Raw genomic sequence first — 20136 nt, 5'->3', positions numbered from 1 at the left:
AAACGGCCAAAAACGCTTCCCATGGAATTTTGAGGCAGAATTTTCTGCCTGCAAAAAAACTCAGTGTGAACATACCCTTATATGACTTAACAGTCTCATATTGTGATACGGAAACTCAGTAAATAGTTATCATTGTTTATGACCCAATGTTTTTCATCCTGTAATCTATATGCTTATCGGGAACGGCGACTTGCGTGCCGCACGCTTCCTCCGTGTCATAATGCTCTTGTAAGGATGTTTTCCTTTTCTTTTCTCAATAAAAAAGAAAGATTTGATTAGAAAAAAGAATAAGCACATATAGGTGTGACTACTGTAAGTAACAAGAATCACAGAAATGGAGAGAAGTGAAAGAAAGATCAAGGAAGAGTCTGTGTATTCCTGTATGCAGATGGGTGACCGGGTGACTGAATACAGCTCTACATACCCTCCAAAATGGCTGTGGCTGCAGCTTCCTGCCCTCGGTTACAGTCTAAAAAACAGCATCTTATGTTTTTCTCTTTGTTAATGAGTTAGCCGGTTCATTTAGTCATGTGACAACTAAGCTCCACCCATGGTGGGACAGAGTTGGTAAACTCATGGTCGGAAACGATACATCATAAGCAAATAAAAAATACATAAATATAAAAGACTTTATACATTTCTATTAATTTTGAAATCCTGATCATCACTGATAGAAAGTCTCCGATATAAAGTTCTGTTATTGGGTGTGTGGACTTTTGCAACCATTTATTTCTGTTGATCCAATACAGCGAAAATAAAATGAAAAATAAAGTAATTTTATTGCAAGTCTTAATTAGTCTTAAATAGTCAATAAACCGTTGGTTGCAGAAGTTGACACGCCCTTTAAAGAGATGCTCTATGAATCAAGATATTGTCATCCAGACCACTGACCTCATCCTACACTGTCCTATTGATGGATGACTATAATACCGAGGAGACAAAATGAGTCATCACCACTAATGATTCAGGTCATTATCGATCACTTGGGATCGTTGCCATAGAAACGATCATTGTTAACAGTAATCCTAACGAACAATACTCTATTAATGAGGAAACCTGCCATAAGTTGAGTGTCCATATAGAGCTGGTAATCTGTTTATGTCATTCAAGGCCATTAAACCCAAGTGTTAATTTCTGGCTAATCCCATCAGTGATCAGGATGACGAGTTTACACTCCGGATATATTTAAAGGGACACTCCAGACCGAGTCTTCCCTAGAGTGTTGGGTACTCCACCCACCCCCACAAGTAATGCCTGCAAGGAGAGAGACACCATTTAAGACTCCTGAAACCCTAAGACTTCTGACATGGGGTACGCTGAAGCCCCCAGAAAGTGTCTCTGTGCAAACTTCAGTTCTCATTTCTATTTGGAGTGCTCCTTTAAGAGATATGAGGGTAGGGGAAGCTTAGGAGCAGCTTGAGATTGGTCGGCGCCCTGTACATTTCCTATTATTGACGCCCCCTTATGGTGCCCAAATGATACAATCATACATTGCCCGAATATCCCTGACAGATAGATGCCCAAATAGCACCATCCATTGAATTAACTAGGGAATGTAGCAACATCATGTGCAGTTGACTTTACATATTTTTGGACATGAGTGGAATAAGGGTGCCCAGGCCAGTGGCGCCCCTTTAAGTAGTGACAGGTGATGCGCTCTGTCGACACGTCGTACAGCCCTAAGGCCGGCATTGCTTTAGAAATGACTGAAGACAGGTTTATTATTGAGTTCAATGTATAATTTGTATGCAGTCCGCTCTTCTGCTCCCTCTAGTGGTGGCTGCAGAGATACAAAATTTTATCATGAAACTCTATGGCCATGTGAAGGACAGCAGCAGGGGATTTGGAGCTCTGTTTCAGGAAAAAAAGCTCTGACTCCTTATTTAAGATAAATTAAGAAATTAATAAGCATAGAAAGTCGGATCTAATTAAATAAAAAATACTAAATGATGGACATTCGCCTTAAACCTGCCAAGCCAGTAAAATGACTGCCAGCAGCTATGTTAATTGTTTTTCCGAAAAAAAAAAAAAAAAAAAGGCCTTGTTCACACAGTGCAGATTTGTAGCAGCTTTTGCATTTATTTTTTAAGCCCAGGAACAGAATCTAAACCGAAGAAATGTATAACAGAAGGACTTTAGGTGTGTCCTCTTCTATATCCAATTCTGGTTTTGGTTTAAAAAATGCATGTTCAAACTGCATCAAATCTGCAGGGTGTGTACAAGGCCAAACGCACACTTTCAGCTCAGCTGAGTTGTTTTTGTAAGGAAATGATAAGCGTTTCTCAGGCACAGGTGATGCCGCTTATCTCCTAGGCTTAAATTCTATATCAGGAGATCCCAAACACATTAGATTGTGCAGATTCAGTCAGATGTAAACACATTTTTAATGGTGAGAAGTCGCTGTTTAAGTCACATGGACTTAGCGTAATAACCGTTGTTCGCGGTTGGTTTGTTAATCATTGCCGCCAACCCTACGTCTCGCTAAAATAATTTTCTTTGTTTTATTCTTTGTCTGGATGTCCTGTCCACCTGTTCTTAATGAGTTATTATTGGGCGCAGGAAGCCGGCAACAACCTTTCCCCCGTCCTATCTCGTCCAGCTTTCCCGTATAATAATCACACTAAATTGGTTTCGCTAATAAGCAGCAGGTGGAAAACACCTTATGTTACCGATTACTGGATAGGAAAACGCATCCATAATACATTAACCATTTCTTCCCCACCGCCAATAAATTGTCACCTGTGTCTCAGACAGCTAAGCTGCACACGTGTTGTAGAGGCAATATGATTGGTCGTTTAACCAGATGCCACGCCCACGCGGCCATGCCTCCACTTTAGATAGATAGATAGATAGATAGATAGATAGATAGATAGATAGATAGATAGATAGATAGATATGAGATAGATAGATAGATAGATAGATAGATAGATAGATAGATAGATAGATAGATAGATAGATAGATAGATAGATAGATAGATAGATAGATAGATAGATAGATAGATAGATGGATGGATGGATGGATGGATGGATAGATAGATAGATAGATAGATAGATAGATAGATAGATAGATAGATAGATAGATAGATATGAGATAGATAGATAGATAGATAGATAGATAGATAGATAGATAGATAGATAGATAGATATGAGATAGATAGATAGATAGATAGATAGATAGATAGATAGATAGATAGATAGATAGATAGATAGATAGATAGATAGATAGATATGAGATAGATAGATAGATAGATAGATAGATAGATAGATAGATAGATAGATAGATAGATAGATAGATAGAGATGAGATAGAGAGATAGATATGAGATAGATAGATAGATAGATAGATAGATAGATAGATAGATAGATAGATAGATAGATAGATAGATAGATAGATAGATAGAAGATAGATAGATATGAGATAGATAGATAGATAGATAGATAGATAGATAGATAGATAGATAGATAGATAGATAGATAGATAGATAGATAGATAGATAGATAGATAGATAGATAGATAGATAGATATGAGATAGAGAGATAGATATGAGATAGATGATAGATAGATAGATAGATAGATAGATAGATAGATAGATAGATAGATAGATAGATAGATAGATAGATAGATAGATAGATATGAGATAGAGAGATAGATATGAGATAGATAGATAGATAGATAGATAGATAGATAGATAGATGGATAGATGGACGGACGGACGGACAGACAGACAGACAGATAGATAGATGTGAGATAGATAGATAGATAGATAGATAGATAGATAGATAGATAGATAGATAGATAGATAGATAGATAGATAGATAGACAGACAGACAGACAGACAGACAGACAGACAGACAGACAGACAGATAGATAGATAGATAGATAGATAGATAATATAAAGTATAAGTAATCGTTTCCGCGGCTGAGTTAGTTGCGCCATATAAGTGACATCTATCACTAGACTCGGCAGATGAAGGGTGTATGAGGACACGTAGTCTGTACAATCCTCACACCTAAACATAACACGGCCATTTATTTTACAAGGAGAATGAACAAGCAAATCAGAGCAATAATATTCTGGCGCAAACACTGCGGACTATAAAAGTATGAAGTGCCCTTTAAAGTTGTTTATAGGCAGCCCCTGTTCTATATTTACACAGGGAAACAATCAGCATGCAGGCATTTATATGGCATTGGAAGATTGTTAAGAAAAATATATCCTACGTGGTCTAAAAACATTGTGGATAAGAAGGATTCAAGGAATTCACCAAAAAAATGTTCAGCCACTTTGTGTTCACGTAATCAATAACGTTACAAATAATGATTTACTTTATCACACACTTTCTAATTTGACATCCTGTGCTCATTAAAATTATATTTTATTTTTGAAATTTAAATATAGAATTAATCTACATAATTGAAGTTGAGTCACATTGTAAATACATAACGTGCCGTAATGAGTTACATTCTGTATTATACTCCAGAGCTGCACTCACTATTCTGCTGGTGGAGTCACTGTGTACATATATTATATTACTTATCCTGTACTGATCCTGAGTTACATCCTGTATTATACTCCAGAGCTGCACTCACTATTCTGCTGGTGTAGTCACTGTGTACATACATTACATTACTTATCCTGTACTGATTCTGAGTTACATCCTGTATTATACTCCAGAGCTGCACTCACTATTCTGCTGGTGGAGTCACTGTGTACATACATTACATTACTTATCCTGTACTGATCCTGAGTTACATCCTTTATTATACTCCAGAGCTGCACTCACTATTCTGCTGGTGGAGTCACTGTGTACATACATTACTTATCCTGTACTGATCCTGAGATATATCCTGTATTATACTCCAGAGCTGCACTCACTATTCTGCTGGTGGAGTCACTCTGTACATACATTACATTACTTATCCTGTACTGATCCTGAGTTATATCCTGTATTATACTTCAGAGCTTCACTCACTATTCTGCTGGTGGAGTCACTGTGTACATACATTACATTACTTATCCTGTACTGATCCTGAGTAACATCCAGTATTATACTCCAGAGCTGCACTCACTATTCTGCTGGTGGAGTCACTGTGTACATACTGTACATTACATTACTTATCTTGTACTGATCCTGAGATATATCCTGTATTATACTCCAGAGCTGCACTCACTATTCTGCTGCTGGAATTATTATCATATTCTTGTATATAGGGGACAGTATTATAGTTGTTATATTCTTGTATATAGGGGCAGTATTATAGTAGTTATATTCTTGTATATAGGGGACAGTATTATAGTTGTTATATTCTTGTATATAGGGGCAGTATTATAGTAGTTATATTCTAGTATATAGGGGCAGTATTATAGTAGTTATATTCTTGTATATAGGAGGCAGTATTATAGTAGTTATATTCTTGTATATAGGGGGCAGTATTATAGTAGTTATGTTCTTGTATATAGGGAGCAGTATTATAGTAGTTATATTCTTGTATATAGGGGCAGTATTATAGTAGTTATATTCTTGTATATAGGGGCAGTATAATAGTAGTTATATTCTTGTATATAGGAGGCAGTTTTATAGTAGTTATATTCTTGTATATAGGGCAGTATTATAGTAGTTATATTCTTGTATATAGGGGCAGTTTTATAGTAGTTATATTCTTGTATATAGGGGCAGTATTATAGTAGTTATATTCTTGTATATAGGTGGTAGTATTACAGTAGTTATATTCTTGTATATAGGGGCAGTATTATAGTAGTTATATTCTTGTATATAGGGGGCAGTATTATAGTAGTTATATTCTTGTATATAGGGTGCAGTATTATAGTAGTTATATTCTTGTATATAGGAGCAGTATTATAGTAGTTATATCCTTGCATATAGGGGCAGTATTATAGTAGTTATATTCTTGTATATAGGGGCAGTATTATAGTAGTTATATTCTTGTATATAGGGGCAGTATTATAGTAGTTATATTCTTGTATATAGGAGCAGTATTATAGTAGTTATATTCTTGTATATAGGGGCAGTCTTATAGTAGATATATTCTTGTATATAGGAGCAGTATTATAGTAGTTATATTCTTGTATATAGGAGGCCGTATTATAGTAGTTATATTCTTGTACATAGGGGCAGTATTATAGTAGTTATATTCTTGTATATAGGAGTAGTATTATAGTAGTTATATTCTTGAATATAGGGGCAGTATTATAGTAGTTATATTCTTGTATATAGGGGGCAGTATTATAGTAGTTATATTCTTGTATATAGGGGGCAGTATTATAGTAGTTATATTCTTGTATGTAGGAGCAGTATTATAGTAGTTATATCCTTGCATATAGGGGCAGTATTATAGTAGTTATATTCTTGTATATAGGGGCAGTATTATAGTAGTTATATTCTTGTATATAGGGGCAGTATTATAGTAGTTATATTCTTGTATATAGGAGCAGTATTATAGTAGTTATATTCTTGTATATAGGGGCAGTCTTATAGTAGATATATTCTTGTATATAGGAGCAGTATTATAGTAGTTATATTCTTGTATATAGGAGGCCGTATTATAGTAGTTATATTCTTGTACATAGGGGCAGTATTATAGTAGTTATATTCTTGTATATAGGAGTAGTATTATAGTAGTTATATTCTTGAATATAGGGGCAGTATTATAGTAGTTATATTCTTGTATATAGGGGGCAGTATTATAGTAGTTATATTCTTGTATATAGGAGGCAGTATTATAGTAGTTATATTCTTGTATATAGGGGCGTGATTATAGTAGTTATATTCTTGTGTATATATAAGGGCAGTATTGTAGTAGTTATATTCTTGTATATAGGGGGCAGTATTATAGTAGTTATATTCTTGTATATAGGAGGCAGTATTATAGTAGTTATATTCTTGTATATAGGGGGCAGTAGTATAGTAGTTATATTCTTGTATATAGGGAGCAGTATTATAGTAGTTATATTCATGTATATAGGGGCAGTATTATAGTAGTTATATTCTTGTATATCGGAGGCAGTATTATAGTAGTTATATTCTTGTATATAGGGGCAGTATTATAGTAGTTATATTCTTGTATATAGGGGCAGTATTATAGTAGTAATAGTCTTGTATATAGGGGGCAGTATTATAGTAGTTATATTCTTGTATATAGAGGGCAGTATTATAGTAGTTATATTCTTGTATATAGGAGGCAGTATTATAGTAGTTATATTCTTGTATATAGGAGGCAGTATTATAGTAGTTATATTCTTGTATATATAGGGACAGTATTATAGTAGTTATATTCTTGTACATAGGGGGCAGTATTATAGTAGTTATATTCTTGTATATAGGGGACAGTATTATAGTAGTTATATTCTTGTATATAGGGGCAGTATTATAGTAGTTATATTCTTGTATATAGGGGCAGTATTGTAGTAGTTATATTCTTGTATATAGGGGCAGTATTATAGTAGTTATAATCTTGTATATAGGGGGTAGTATTACAGTAGTTATATTCTTGTATATATGGTGCAGTATTATTGTAGTTATATTCTTGTATATAGGAGCAGTATTATAGTAGTTATAATCTTGTATATAGGGGGTAGTATTACAGTAGTTATATTCTTGTATATATGGTGCAGTATTATAGTAGTTATATCCTTGCATATAGGGGCAGTATTATAGTAGTTATATTATTGTATATAGGGGCAGTATTATAGTAGTTATATTCTTGTATATAGGGGGCAGTATTATAGTAGTTATATTCTTGTATATAGGGGCAGTATTATAGTAGTAATAGTCTTGTATATAGGGGGCAGTATTATAGTAGTTATGTTCTTGTATATAGAGGGCAGTATTATAGTAGTTATATTCTTGTATATAGGAGGCAGTATTATAGTAGTTATATTCTTGTATATAGGAGGCAGTATTATAGTAGTTATATTCTTGTATATATAGGGACAGTATTATAGTAGTTATATTCTTGTACATAGGGGGCAGTATTATAGTAGTTATATTCTTCTATATAGGGGACAGTATTATAGTAGTTATATTCTTGTATATAGGGGCAGTATTATAGTAGTTATATTCTTGTATATAGGGGCAGTATTGTAGTAGTTATATTCTTGTATATAGGGGCAGTATTATAGTAGTTATATTCTTGTATATATGGTGCAGTATTATTGTAGTTATATTCTTGTATATAGGAGCAGTATTATAGTAGTTATAATCTTGTATATAGGGGGTAGTATTACAGTAGTTATATTCTTGTATATATGGTGCAGTATTATAGTAGTTATATCCTTGCATATAGGGGCAGTATTATAGTAGTTATATTATTGTATATAGGGGTAGTATTATAGTAGCTATATTCTTGTATATACGAGGTAGTATTATAGTAGTTATATTCTTGTATATAGGGGCAGTATTATAGTAGTTATATTCTTGTATATAGGGGGCAGTATTATAGTAGTTATATTCTTGTATATAGGAGGCAGTATTATAGTAGTTATATTCTTGTACATAGGGGTCAGTATTCTAGTAGTTATATTCTTGTATATAGGGGCAGTATTAGGGCATGACCACACGTGGCGGATTTCCTCCGCAACTGTCCGCATCAATGCCGCACAGAATCTCCGTTGCAGATTCTGCTGCGGATCTGCACAAAATGTGCAGTACATTGATGCGGACTAGCTGCTGCGGACTGCGGGAAAAGTGCTTCCCTTCTCCCTATCAGTGCAGGATAGAGAGAAGGGACAGCACTTTCCCTAGTGAAAGTAAACGATTTTCATACTTACCGGCCGTTGTCTTGGTGACGCGTCCCTCTTTCGGCATCCAGCCCGACCTCCCTGGATGACGCGCCAGTCCATGTGACCGCTGCAGCCTGTGCTTGGCCTGTGATTGGCTGCAGCCGTCACTTACACTGAAACGTCATCCTGGGAGGCCGGACTGGAGACAGACGCAGGGAGTTCTCGGTAAGTATGAACTTATATGTTTTTTTACAGATACATGTATATTGGGATCGGTAGTCACTGTCCAGGGTGCAGAAACAGTTACTGCCGATCGCTTAACTCTTTCAGCACCCTGGACAGTGACTATTTACAGACGTCTCCTAGCAACGCTCCCGTCATTACGGGAGCCCCATTGACTTCCTCAGTCTGGCTGTAGACCTAGAAATACATAGGTCCAGCCAGAATGAAGAAATGTCATGGCAAAAAAGCAAGACGCATCCGCAGCACACATAACATGTGCATGACAGCTGCGGACTTCATTGCGGAATTTAGAATCTCCATTGAAGTCAATGGAGAAATTCCGCCATGAGTCCGCCACTACTCCGCAACAGACAGAGCATGCTGCGGACACCAAATTCCGCTCTGCAGCCTATGCTCCGCAGCGGAATTTTACGCCTCGTCTAAACGAACACTGCTAAATTAAAGTGTAAGTCAATGGACAAACGGCACCGCTGCGGATTAACGCTGCGGAGTGTCCGCAGCGGAATTTTAGTGAAATTCCGCCACGTGTGAACCCGCCCTTATAGTAGTTATATTCTTGTATATAGGAGCAGTATTATAGTAGTTATGTTCTTGTATATAGGGGGCAGTATTATAGTAGTTATATTCTTGTACATAGGGGTCAGTATTCTAGTAGTTATATTCTTGTATATAGGGGGCAGTATTATAGTAGTTATATTCTTGTATAGGAGGCAGTATTATAGTAGTTATATTCTTGTATATAGGAGTAGTATTATAGTAGTTATATTCTTGTATAGGAGGCAGTATTATAGTAGTTATATTCTTGTACATAGGGGGCAGTATTATAGTAGTTATATTCTTGTATATAGGGGGCAGTATTATAGTAGTTATATTCTTGTATATGGGGGCAGTATTATAGTAGTTATATTCTGGTATATAGAGGAGCAGTATTATAGTAGTTATATTCTTGTATATGTGGGGCATTATTATAGAGTAATTATATTCTTGTATATAGGGGGCAGTATTATAGTAGTTATATTCTTGTATATAGGGGCATTATTATAGAGTAATTATATTCTTGTATATAGGGGGCAGTATTATAGTAGTTATATTCTTGTATGTAGGGGCAGTATTATAGTAGTTGTATTCTTGTATATAGGGGGCAGTATTATAGTAGTTATATTCTTGTATATAGGGGCAGTATTATAGTAGTTATATTCTTGTATATAGGGGGCAGTATTATAGTAGTTATATTCTTGTATATAGGAGCAGTATTATAGTAGTTATATTCTTGTATATAGGGGGCAGTATTATAGTAGTTATATTATTGTATATAGGGGCAGTATTATAGTAGTTATATTCTTGTATATAGGAGGCAGTATTATAGTAGTTATATTCTTGTATATAGGGGCAGTATTATAGTAGTTATATTCTTGTATATAGGAGGAGTATTATAGTAGTTATATTCTTGTATATAGGAGCAGTATTATAGTAGGTATATTCTGTATATAGGGAGCAGTATTATAGTAGTTATATTCTTGTATATAGGGGGCAGTATTATAGTAGTTATATTCTTGTATATAGGGGGCAGTATTATAGTAGTTATATTCTTGTATATAGGAGCAGTATTATAGTAGTTATATTCTTGTATATAGGGGGCAGTATTATAGTAGTTATATTATTGTATATAGGGGCAGTATTATAGTAGTTATATTCTTGTATATAGGAGGCAGTATTATAGTAGTTATATTCTTGTATATAGGGGCAGTATTATAGTAGTTATATTCTTGTATATAGGAGGAGTATTATAGTAGTTATATTCTTGTATATAGGAGCAGTATTATAGTAGGTATATTCTGTATATAGGGAGCAGTATTATAGTAGTTATATTCTTGTATATAGGGGGCAGTATTATAGTAGTTATATTCTTGTATATAGGGGGCAGTATTACAGTAGTTATATTCTTGTATATAGGAGTAGTATTATAGTAGTTTTATTCTTGTATATAGGGGGCAGTATTATAGTAGTTATATTCTTGTATATAGGGGCAGTATTATAGTAGTTATATTCTTGTATATAGGAACAGTATTATAGTAGTTATATTCTTGTATATAGGGGGCAGTATTATAGTAGGTATATTCTTGTATATAGGAACAGTATTATAGTAGTTATATTCTTGTATATAGGGGCAGTATTATAGTAGTTATATTCTTGTATATAGGGGCAGTATTATAGTAGTTATATTCTTGCATATAAGGGCAGTATTATAGTAGTTATATTCTTGTATATAGGAACAGTATTATAGTAGTTATATTCTTGTATATAGGGGCAGTATTATAGTAGTTATATTCTTGTATATAGGGGCAGTATTATAGTAGTTATATTCTTGCATATAAGGGCAGTATTATAGTAGTTATATTCTTGTATATAGGGGGCAGTATTATTGTAGTTATATTCTTGTATATAGTGGCAGTATTATAGTAGTTATATTCTTGTATATAGGGGCAGTATTATTGTAGTTATATTCTTGTATATAGGGGGCAGTATTATAGTACTTATATTCTTGTATATAGGAGGCAGTATTATAGTAGTTATATTCTTGCATATAAGGGCAGTATTATAGTAGTTATATTCTTGTATATAGGGGGCAGTATTATAGTAGTTATATTCTTGTATATAGGGGGCAGTATTATAGTAGTTATATTGTTTCACTGAGGGTTGGTCACAGCAGGTACCTATCTTTCCATATGTTTTCCAAAATTGCAGTTTCTTTTCAGTAACACTGCAGAGTAGGTGGGCGGTATATCAAGGTCCTATACCAGGAGATGAGTTGTTTAGCTTACACCCTTGTTTTCCATCAGCTTGACATTGAAGTGACAGTGTCCCTTTAAATTCATATTACAGAAAGTTTTAGATGAGTGTGACAACTACTTCCTGGAATTCTGGCAAGTTTCCTGGTTTCCTAAAGATTGTTTTTTTATTTCTCATCATGTTTAAATTCTCAGGCTCATTAAACGGAAGGTTATAGAGATAAGCGTTCTTAAGCTCATGATGAGGCTCGTTCTTTAATATAAAATCAAATGTTTCTCAAGAAATATGTTATGAATGTGCACATACGTATAAGCTGAGACATTTATTTTGGAAGACATATGTAAATGATTATGCAAAAAGCAAAAAAAAAAAAAAAAAATCTGCAAAACATGATAAGCGGCCAGGGATTATATGTCACAGTATGAAATAAAATATTCACAATGAAAGGAACACTCCAGGCAAAATGGATCTTATATTATGCCCAGTGCAGGACCTCATGGGGCTATTATTATGGTCCCCCTCTTAACAAGATGAAGTGATCCAATTCTGAAGCCACAGGACTGCTGGAACTTCAGCCGGTACCATCAAGAACGACCAAAGTCATTGACTTTACATCTAGGGCGACGATTAAGACATCAACGGACTCACGCCGCGACTATAAAGACAAAAAGTTGCGAGTGTCCTTGTGACCATCACCAACAAGTTTCTTGACCACCAAGTAGCTGTCTGACAGTCATCATTGTCAGCCATATTATCTACCATGGCTCTTATTTTTCTGTCACTTGGTCAACCAAAGAGTCCACCCCTTCCCTCTCCTAGTTCTGCCTGGCAGTTTTCCCCCATCCCTTTCACCGTACAGAAACATTATTGATTGGGTCGTTATCTGTAGATTGTGATACAATGTTTTATATTAGTGACCAAATGACTGAATATTTATTTGCCCTGCAGGGATGTGTCAGACATATTAGCTTCACTATCAGTTACAGCTTATGATGTTACAAGATTTTTTATGTTGAACGATACAGAATGTTGGGAATTGTAGTTAAATGGTGACATCAGTGAAGCGGAAGTAGCTAACTTCTCCTCCTACAATAGAAATCAATCGAGCTAGCAAGCTGGGACATAACTGCATGAGGAAACTTCTCTGACAGGGCCATGGTGACGATTAATGGGGTCTTCCAGTGTTTGTCTATGTAGATTGCAGGGCTGTAAGGTGTATGGTTATTACCTCTGTGGGTGTGGCTAAAATGGTCCAATCCACCTATTAAAGGGGTATTACCTACTTTTGCCCATATTGGTTTAATTGACTTTTCACATGATGGAGAGGAAGACGTGATTGGTTGGGCACTTTAGTTTTTTCTCCTCTCTATACATAAATCATTAAGGGTTTTGGCTCAGGATTTCCAGATCTCAAGTGTCCTGTACATAGATATGTCATCATATATCCTCTCCCGTCAGTGCGGTGCAAGCTCAATGGCCTCATTTCCTCCTTTTAATAGGATTCACTCAGATTTGCTCATTTCAGGTCATCTGTTTGTCATTTTTTATGATTTAATAATTGAATACAGATTCATATTTCATATGTTGTATAATATACAGATGTAGCAGAGCTGAATTTGCCTTTGATCTGCTCCTACATCCTATCCCATTTATCACTTAACCTAATAATATCAGGAATTATATCATTATTCTATTCTATTATTATTATTATTTTTAATCTAGAGATTGAAAGCCAGTTCAGACCTAATATTACTCAGAGCTGAGGGTTTGTTACAATTGTATCCAGTCTAGACAATCCTGTGTGTGTTAAATACATCAGCAACACAAATCCCTCTCGTGTCCTGAGGATTTGCTACAATGTATCAATGCAGCAGGTCAATTGTATCTTCTAGTGATCATACTGTTTAGCTCACAGAGGATTGCACACAATTGTAGCAAACCCTTACCTGTGAGAAACATTAAAGGGGGTTTTCCAGGGAATAAACATTAAAAGTTTATAATAATATGGGATTAGTGGTTTCCGACACTCGAGACCCTCAGTTATCAGCTGAACTAAGTGGGCGCAGCGCTCCAGTAAACATTGCAGCCCCCTCAATATGTATTGAGGCATAGTGGGGCTTATGTACATGCAGCTGTGCCTGATACTGCAACTTACCCCCTTACCGCTGCTGTTCGGTAGTGGTAGCCGAGGTCAGACCCCCACCAATAACACACTGGGGGGCTATCCTAATGATAAGCCATTAATATACAGTATATTCCTAGAAAACCCCTTTAGGACTGTACACTAAGGTTTCCATTCACTGACAGAAAGCAGACATCTTGGAAATGATGAAGAATTGAAACATAAATTATATTAGAAAGTTGCAGAACTTTTCATTCTCCAGTTAAATAGTTTGTTTCCTGCAAAACAGGATCCCCTCAAGCAGAAAGATCGGGCTCGCCCTAAGGCCTTATTCACACGAACATGGGGAAACTCAGACGTTAAAAAGTTTTCACGTCCGAGTTTCACCTGTGCGGGTCCCATTTTCACGGATCCCCATAGACTTCAGTCTATGGAGGGATCTGTGAAAACGGAAGAAAATAGGACATGTTCTATTTTTCAACGGACCCTTCACACGGTCCGTTGAACCAACGGCTATCTGAACGACCCCATTGAAATACATGCGTCCGTGTGAATAAGCCCTAAGGGTATGTCCACAGGTAGAGTAGGAACTGCCGATTTTCCACAACGAATACCGGAAAATCCGAAGCGTAATACTAATTTCAGTAAATCTCATCCACACTCTGCGTGAAAAACTGTTCATAACCTGACCCGTGGTGCGTTTTTTTAATTTGAGGCATGTTAATTTATGCTGCGGAATCGCTGGTTTTCTGTTGCAGGTTTTCCCCATTTCCCCAATTCAATGGGAGGTAAAACCCGCAACAAATAGCTGCTGTTGCGATTTTTGCGGCAGAAAAGCACCTCTGATAAAAAAAAAAGATTATACTTACCCAGATCTCTCTGCTCCCGCATCCAGCCCAGCTCCCAGAGATGACATTTCATCCCATGTGACTGCTGCAGCCAATCACAGGCTGCAGCGATCACATGAGATGGAACGTCAACAGGAAGCTGGGTTGCAGGACGTCAGGGTGACGCTTCGCCATGACTACGGGTAAGTATAGGCTTTTTTTTTTGTAAATTCCTCAATTTGGTGCCGTTTTTCGGCCAGAATTCCCAGCGGAGACCAGGGCAGGTACGCTTTCACGCCCTGTGTGAACATAGCCTATAGGGCTGCAATAGGTGACAATCGAGGTCCTGAAGGCAGGTACTGATTTCCACAACCCGTCATCCAGACAAGAGGCTCGTGTACAAGGAACGGAACAGTCTGGAGGAAGCGACATTTCCACTGAGAGCAGTTATGAGCTCTTCCAATGATTCTCCGGAGACTCCATCATGTTTACACAGATTCCTCGTAGGATCAGAAGTATAATTAGGAATTGTCAGTATTTCTCCATGAACGAGCAGTAAGATCGCGGCCGGGGAGATAATACGCTTCTCTGTGGCCATGCGGGGAGTCTGATTTTTGCAAACAAAAGGCGAAAAAACTTAGGACAGTATTTCCATAAAATCTTGTATATGGCTATACAGCCGATTGGACGCATTTCGCAACGTTCTCCGCTCCTTTCTCAATAATGAAGAAGATAAAAAATGTCCTATGTTTTAAATAATTGTTATTTTTGTTATCATTTTTTGTGGTAGCTACCTGTCATTTTATCTTTGACCACATGTTAGTGACTTATAAAAGTCACCACTATGTAGAACACCATACGATACAGACTATCCGTGTACCAAGCGAGCGTGAAAGTAGGATATTGCAACAATTTAGCATTTATTCTGTACTGTATCATAGTGCCTATATTTTTTTATTATTATTTTTTTTTTTATTTTACATTTTTATTTTCTTTTTTATTTTATTTTTTTATTTTTATTTTCATTTTTTTTTTTTTTTTTTTTTTCATTTATTTATTTTCTCTTTCCTGGTACAAGAATCTTCATCTCTATTTGTTATATATTTTAACATGAGATAAATCATTTTTATAAAAATAAATCCATTTAATAAATTAAAAATAAAATCCATTTTTCACGGACCCGATTCACCCGCTAAAGTGAATGGGCCCGTGAAGACTATCGGAAGACACTCGGATGTAGTCAAACACGGCCCGAGTGCCACAACGGTCATGTGCATGAGGCGTTAGAGTTCATGCCCAAACTTTGGGTGGAGCTTAGTGGTCACATGACTGTATTCAATTGTCAGCAGACACATGTATAAATAAATGCAAATAACATTAGGGGGTGGAGCCTGACACACATTTTGTTGGTGTGGGAAAATAGGTGTCAGAGAAAACAGAGAATAGTCTACACAAATAAGAGGGCTAAACAAGAAAATATAGAAGCCTAGAAAAATCCTTTAAGGTTCGCAGCCTATACAGGAGCTCCCCATTATTGATGTCACCAGTTATTGGCTCGTTGGTCGACTACATTCTGTAATCTTCGTTTCCACCTAAACCTAAGTAATTTCCCTGTGAACAGGATCCTGTTTAATTCAAGGAAGGAAACTGGATGCCTGAAATAGATTCTACGCGGATCACATTCACCATGCTGCCATCTTGAACTTTGCGCTATTAGTAATTATACATCGTGTTCTTTCGTTCCGGAAAAGCAGGGCCGCCACTTGTTCACACACCTTGCAGGGCAAAAGGGCAGCGTGATCCTTAACCTAGTTCTTTGTGACCTTTTTTGACAATGTAAAGGGGCCGTGACCCCAACCATAGCTCTACTGAACACTTACAGGGATTGTCTAGACTAGAAAACCCATTTTCATACACCCCTGTAGTGAATTCTCAGTTAATATAGGGGGTCCTCTGTTCAGCGGTTACATAGAGCATCTCTGGAGGACCTGTCCTGTCCTGTATTACACAGACAACACATTGATATGAATGGACAGGGTGTAATGCTTCATTTCCCCTGTGGTGGCGCTGCAGGGTAATTGAACACTTACTGCCAGGTTTCCCCACAGATTACAGCTGATCGCTGGAGGTCCCAGCAGAGAGACACTTTGTGATCTTCTTATTATCATGGGGCCCTTTTAATAAGTAGGGATTGTCCAAAGCGGAGAACTCTTTTGATATCTTTAGATGACTTCATTTGGATCAGATTGTCTCTGATCCAACCGGAATTGCAGAATTTTTCACCATCGCGACACAGTTCATTGCTTTGTAAGAATCTATGATCAAAGCAACAGGAAGAAGCAAGAAAAGTCAGGATCAATAGAAAAGATGTCCATGGGTTGTGGCCTGTCAGGTATAGTATAGAACACGGGTACGCAACTATTTTTAGTGAAGGTCCATTTACCTGGGTCTGCCATCAGGTGAATGTCCATGCTAAACACCAACAGTAAAGCTATATTCTGTGGCAGAAATCCAAGGCTGATCTGCCCCCTGTAGATAGTGCCCCACAATGCCCATTATAGAGTGTGCCACTCAGTACCCCTTGAAAATAGTGCCCGCACATCGTGCCCTTTGTAGATAGTTGCCACACAGTGCCCCCTGTAGACAATGACACACAATGCCCCTTGTAGAAAGTGCCCTACAGTTCCCCTCTGTAGGTAGTGCCACACAGCTCCCCCCCCCCCCCCTGGAGATTATGGCAACAGTGCTCCTGTAGATAGTGCCAAACAACACTTCTTGTTGATAGTGCCCTATAGTTCCCCCTTGTAGCTAGTGCCACACAGTGCCCCCTGTAGATATTGCCCCCTCTCCCCATAGATAGTGCCACTCCCCTACCTTGTAAATAGTGCCACACAGCCTTCTGTAAATAGTGCCACACAGCCTTCTGTAAATAGCGCCCTCATTAAGAAATAATGCACCCCAAATAAATAAAACATACTTGTACTTACCTAGCCCCGTTCCCACGAAGAATGGAGCTGCACAGCAGGCCTCCTCAGCCATATTAGGCCTGCGGCCTATGAGACGCTGAGAAGGGACCCTTGCGTAGGCCAGCACAATGCAGTGACGTCAACACATCGGCCTGCACATGTAGTCTAGTGAATGGTGAAGCAGAAAGCTGCCACAGTATCCAATTGTATCTGCATCCTGGGTACGCAGATACAATTTAATGTGGCAGTTGCCCATAGATCAAGGGCAATGGCCCAAAAATCCAGGGCTTCTCTCCCGAATACCCGACACTACTGGTCTGGACAACTGCGGTCAAGGTTCGGACTGCGGTCCACCAAGGACCCCTCGAATAGACCATGAATGTTTGATCAGTGAGGGCTCGACCCTCGGAACCACCGATGATCAGCAGTTGGGATTTGGATGAGGACTATGATTTCTACTAGCCCTTGTAGAGCACATTGCTTGTGAGCATCACTCATTTGTTCTTCTCTTATTTTATTTCCTAGAGATTATGAAGTCACCATGGCGCCAGCAGCGGAAGATAAATACATGTACCTGGCTATATACATTGTAACGATAGTCACAGGGTTTCCAGCCAACCTCCTTGCCCTTCACGCATTGATCCGAAAGCTACGCAACAAAGCCACCCCCAACGCCATCCTACTCATCAACTTGACTATATCCGACCTATCCTTCTTGGCTTTTCTTCCTTTCAAAGTAACAGAGGTCTTGCAAGGTCAGTGGTCAATGCCCTCCTTCCTCTGCCCACTTAGTGGTCTCTTTTACTTTAGCACCATCTACTCCAGCACGTTGTTGCTCACCGCGGTCAGTGTGGAGCGCTACCTTGGTGTGGCCTTCCCCCTCAAGTACAAACTCTACCGTAAGCCGAGCTATGCGGTGGCCATTAGTGGCTTCCTATGGGTCTGCTCCTTTGCCCACTGCAGCATTGTCTACATCACGGAGTACCACCAGGCTTCCAACCACAGCAATAATAACTTTGTTTGCTATGATAACTTCACCGAGAAGCAGATGGAAGTTCTTCTACCGTTCCGTCTAGAGCTGGGACTTCTCTTGTTCTGCCTCCCGTTCCTCATAACCTGTTTCTGCTATGGAAGCTTCATCAGGATCCTCGTATCTTCCCCGCACATCCACAAGGACAAGAAGCAGAGAGCCATTGGACTGGTCCTCACCACACTTGGTGTTTTTGCCATATGTTTTGCTCCTTACAACGTCTCTCACTTGGTCGGATTCGTACAGAAGAAGAACTTAAAATGGAGAGAAAAGACATTGCTCTTAAGTACGTTCAACGCAAGTCTTGACCCAATAATCTTCTACTTCTCCTCCACGGCCGTGCAGCACTCCTGTAAATGTTGCTTGATGAGGCTGAACATTTGCCATCCCAGTCCGGCTCTACATACCATAATGGACAAGCGGAGCATCAAACTGGGTCATCTACAGGTTTCGGACAGCCAGATTTACAGCTCGAAGTACTGACCTTGGTGTCTTATTTATTGGACTTGAACGTCCCAGTTTTGTTGTGTTGTAGCGATGATGATTGGCTAGTAATGTAGTAAGGGCATGTTTACATTGGGTTATGCCACGGGTGCCCATAAAGAAGATGGCTGCTGTTCATACCACCACACGTCCCATCCATTGTAGAAACGCAAACCCCTGCCCCATCTGTTAACATGATATCATGGTGGCCATGAAGAGTGGAGCCTTTCTCACCAGCAATGGTAAAGGGAGTTGGGGCCAACCTGAGATGCGCCCCATAGCTTCCGCATGACCTTGGATTTTGCTATGACCTTTAATCTTCCTTAAACAATGGCACAATCATACATATACCAGCTCTATACGTTGACTAGTGAAAATTCCCAAATTGGGATCATGTTCATCCAAGGACACCTATAACTGACTAGACCATGACCTCATATCCTAGAAAAGACTATGACACAGCTGTTGCGGGTATGACATTACCATGTCTGGGGGATTTATGCCAAAATGAGATATTATGTGTAATAAAGCAAGAAATGTGTTCTGTGCTTGTCTTTATTGTGAGTAGCCCCTCACCCTGTACCCCACACCAGAAAGCTGTATACAGCCGTCTCCCTCTGCGTGGTTTGCAACCGTCCTGTTCTTCGCTGGATTGTCCAAGAAATGGGTCACGTAGGAGGCAGAGCTAATGTGACCAAAATGGGCATTTTGTGTTAGGATTTGTGGCCGTTCCTAAGCAGAGGGTACTTTGGGGTTGAAATTACCCTAAAATATGAATTCAAAGGTAATCAAGTGTAGAAGAGAGTGGAGTGTTTGTATACAGTATCTTTCTGTTTTCCTGCCTATCTAGTCTCCAGCAGCACAAAAGACCTGACATTCAGTCATTATAACTCTCTAACATTCAGTATGTACAGCATTGCTGAAAAGCAAGATGT

The 20136-nt window shown here is 38.1% G+C and overlaps 1 protein-coding gene across 1 annotated transcript in view; it reads left to right on the top strand.

Moving 5' to 3' along the window:
• LOC142661623 (free fatty acid receptor 2-like) overlaps window positions 1–19742 on the top strand; it is a 30470-nt gene extending 10728 nt beyond the window's left edge. The window contains exon 2 of the mRNA XM_075839043.1: window positions 18214–19742. Coding sequence (XP_075695158.1) covers window positions 18230–19201 — 972 coding nt within the window. The 5' untranslated portion in view covers window positions 18214–18229 and the 3' untranslated portion in view covers window positions 19202–19742. The remainder of the gene's footprint in view (window positions 1–18213) is intronic.
• Window positions 19743–20136: the final 394 nt, after the last annotated feature.

Source organism: Rhinoderma darwinii, chromosome 10, assembly GCF_050947455.1.
Source record: "Rhinoderma darwinii isolate aRhiDar2 chromosome 10, aRhiDar2.hap1, whole genome shotgun sequence".
Taxonomy (NCBI): domain Eukaryota; kingdom Metazoa; phylum Chordata; class Amphibia; order Anura; family Rhinodermatidae; genus Rhinoderma; species Rhinoderma darwinii.
This window is presented reverse-complemented; position numbering and strand designations above follow the sequence as displayed.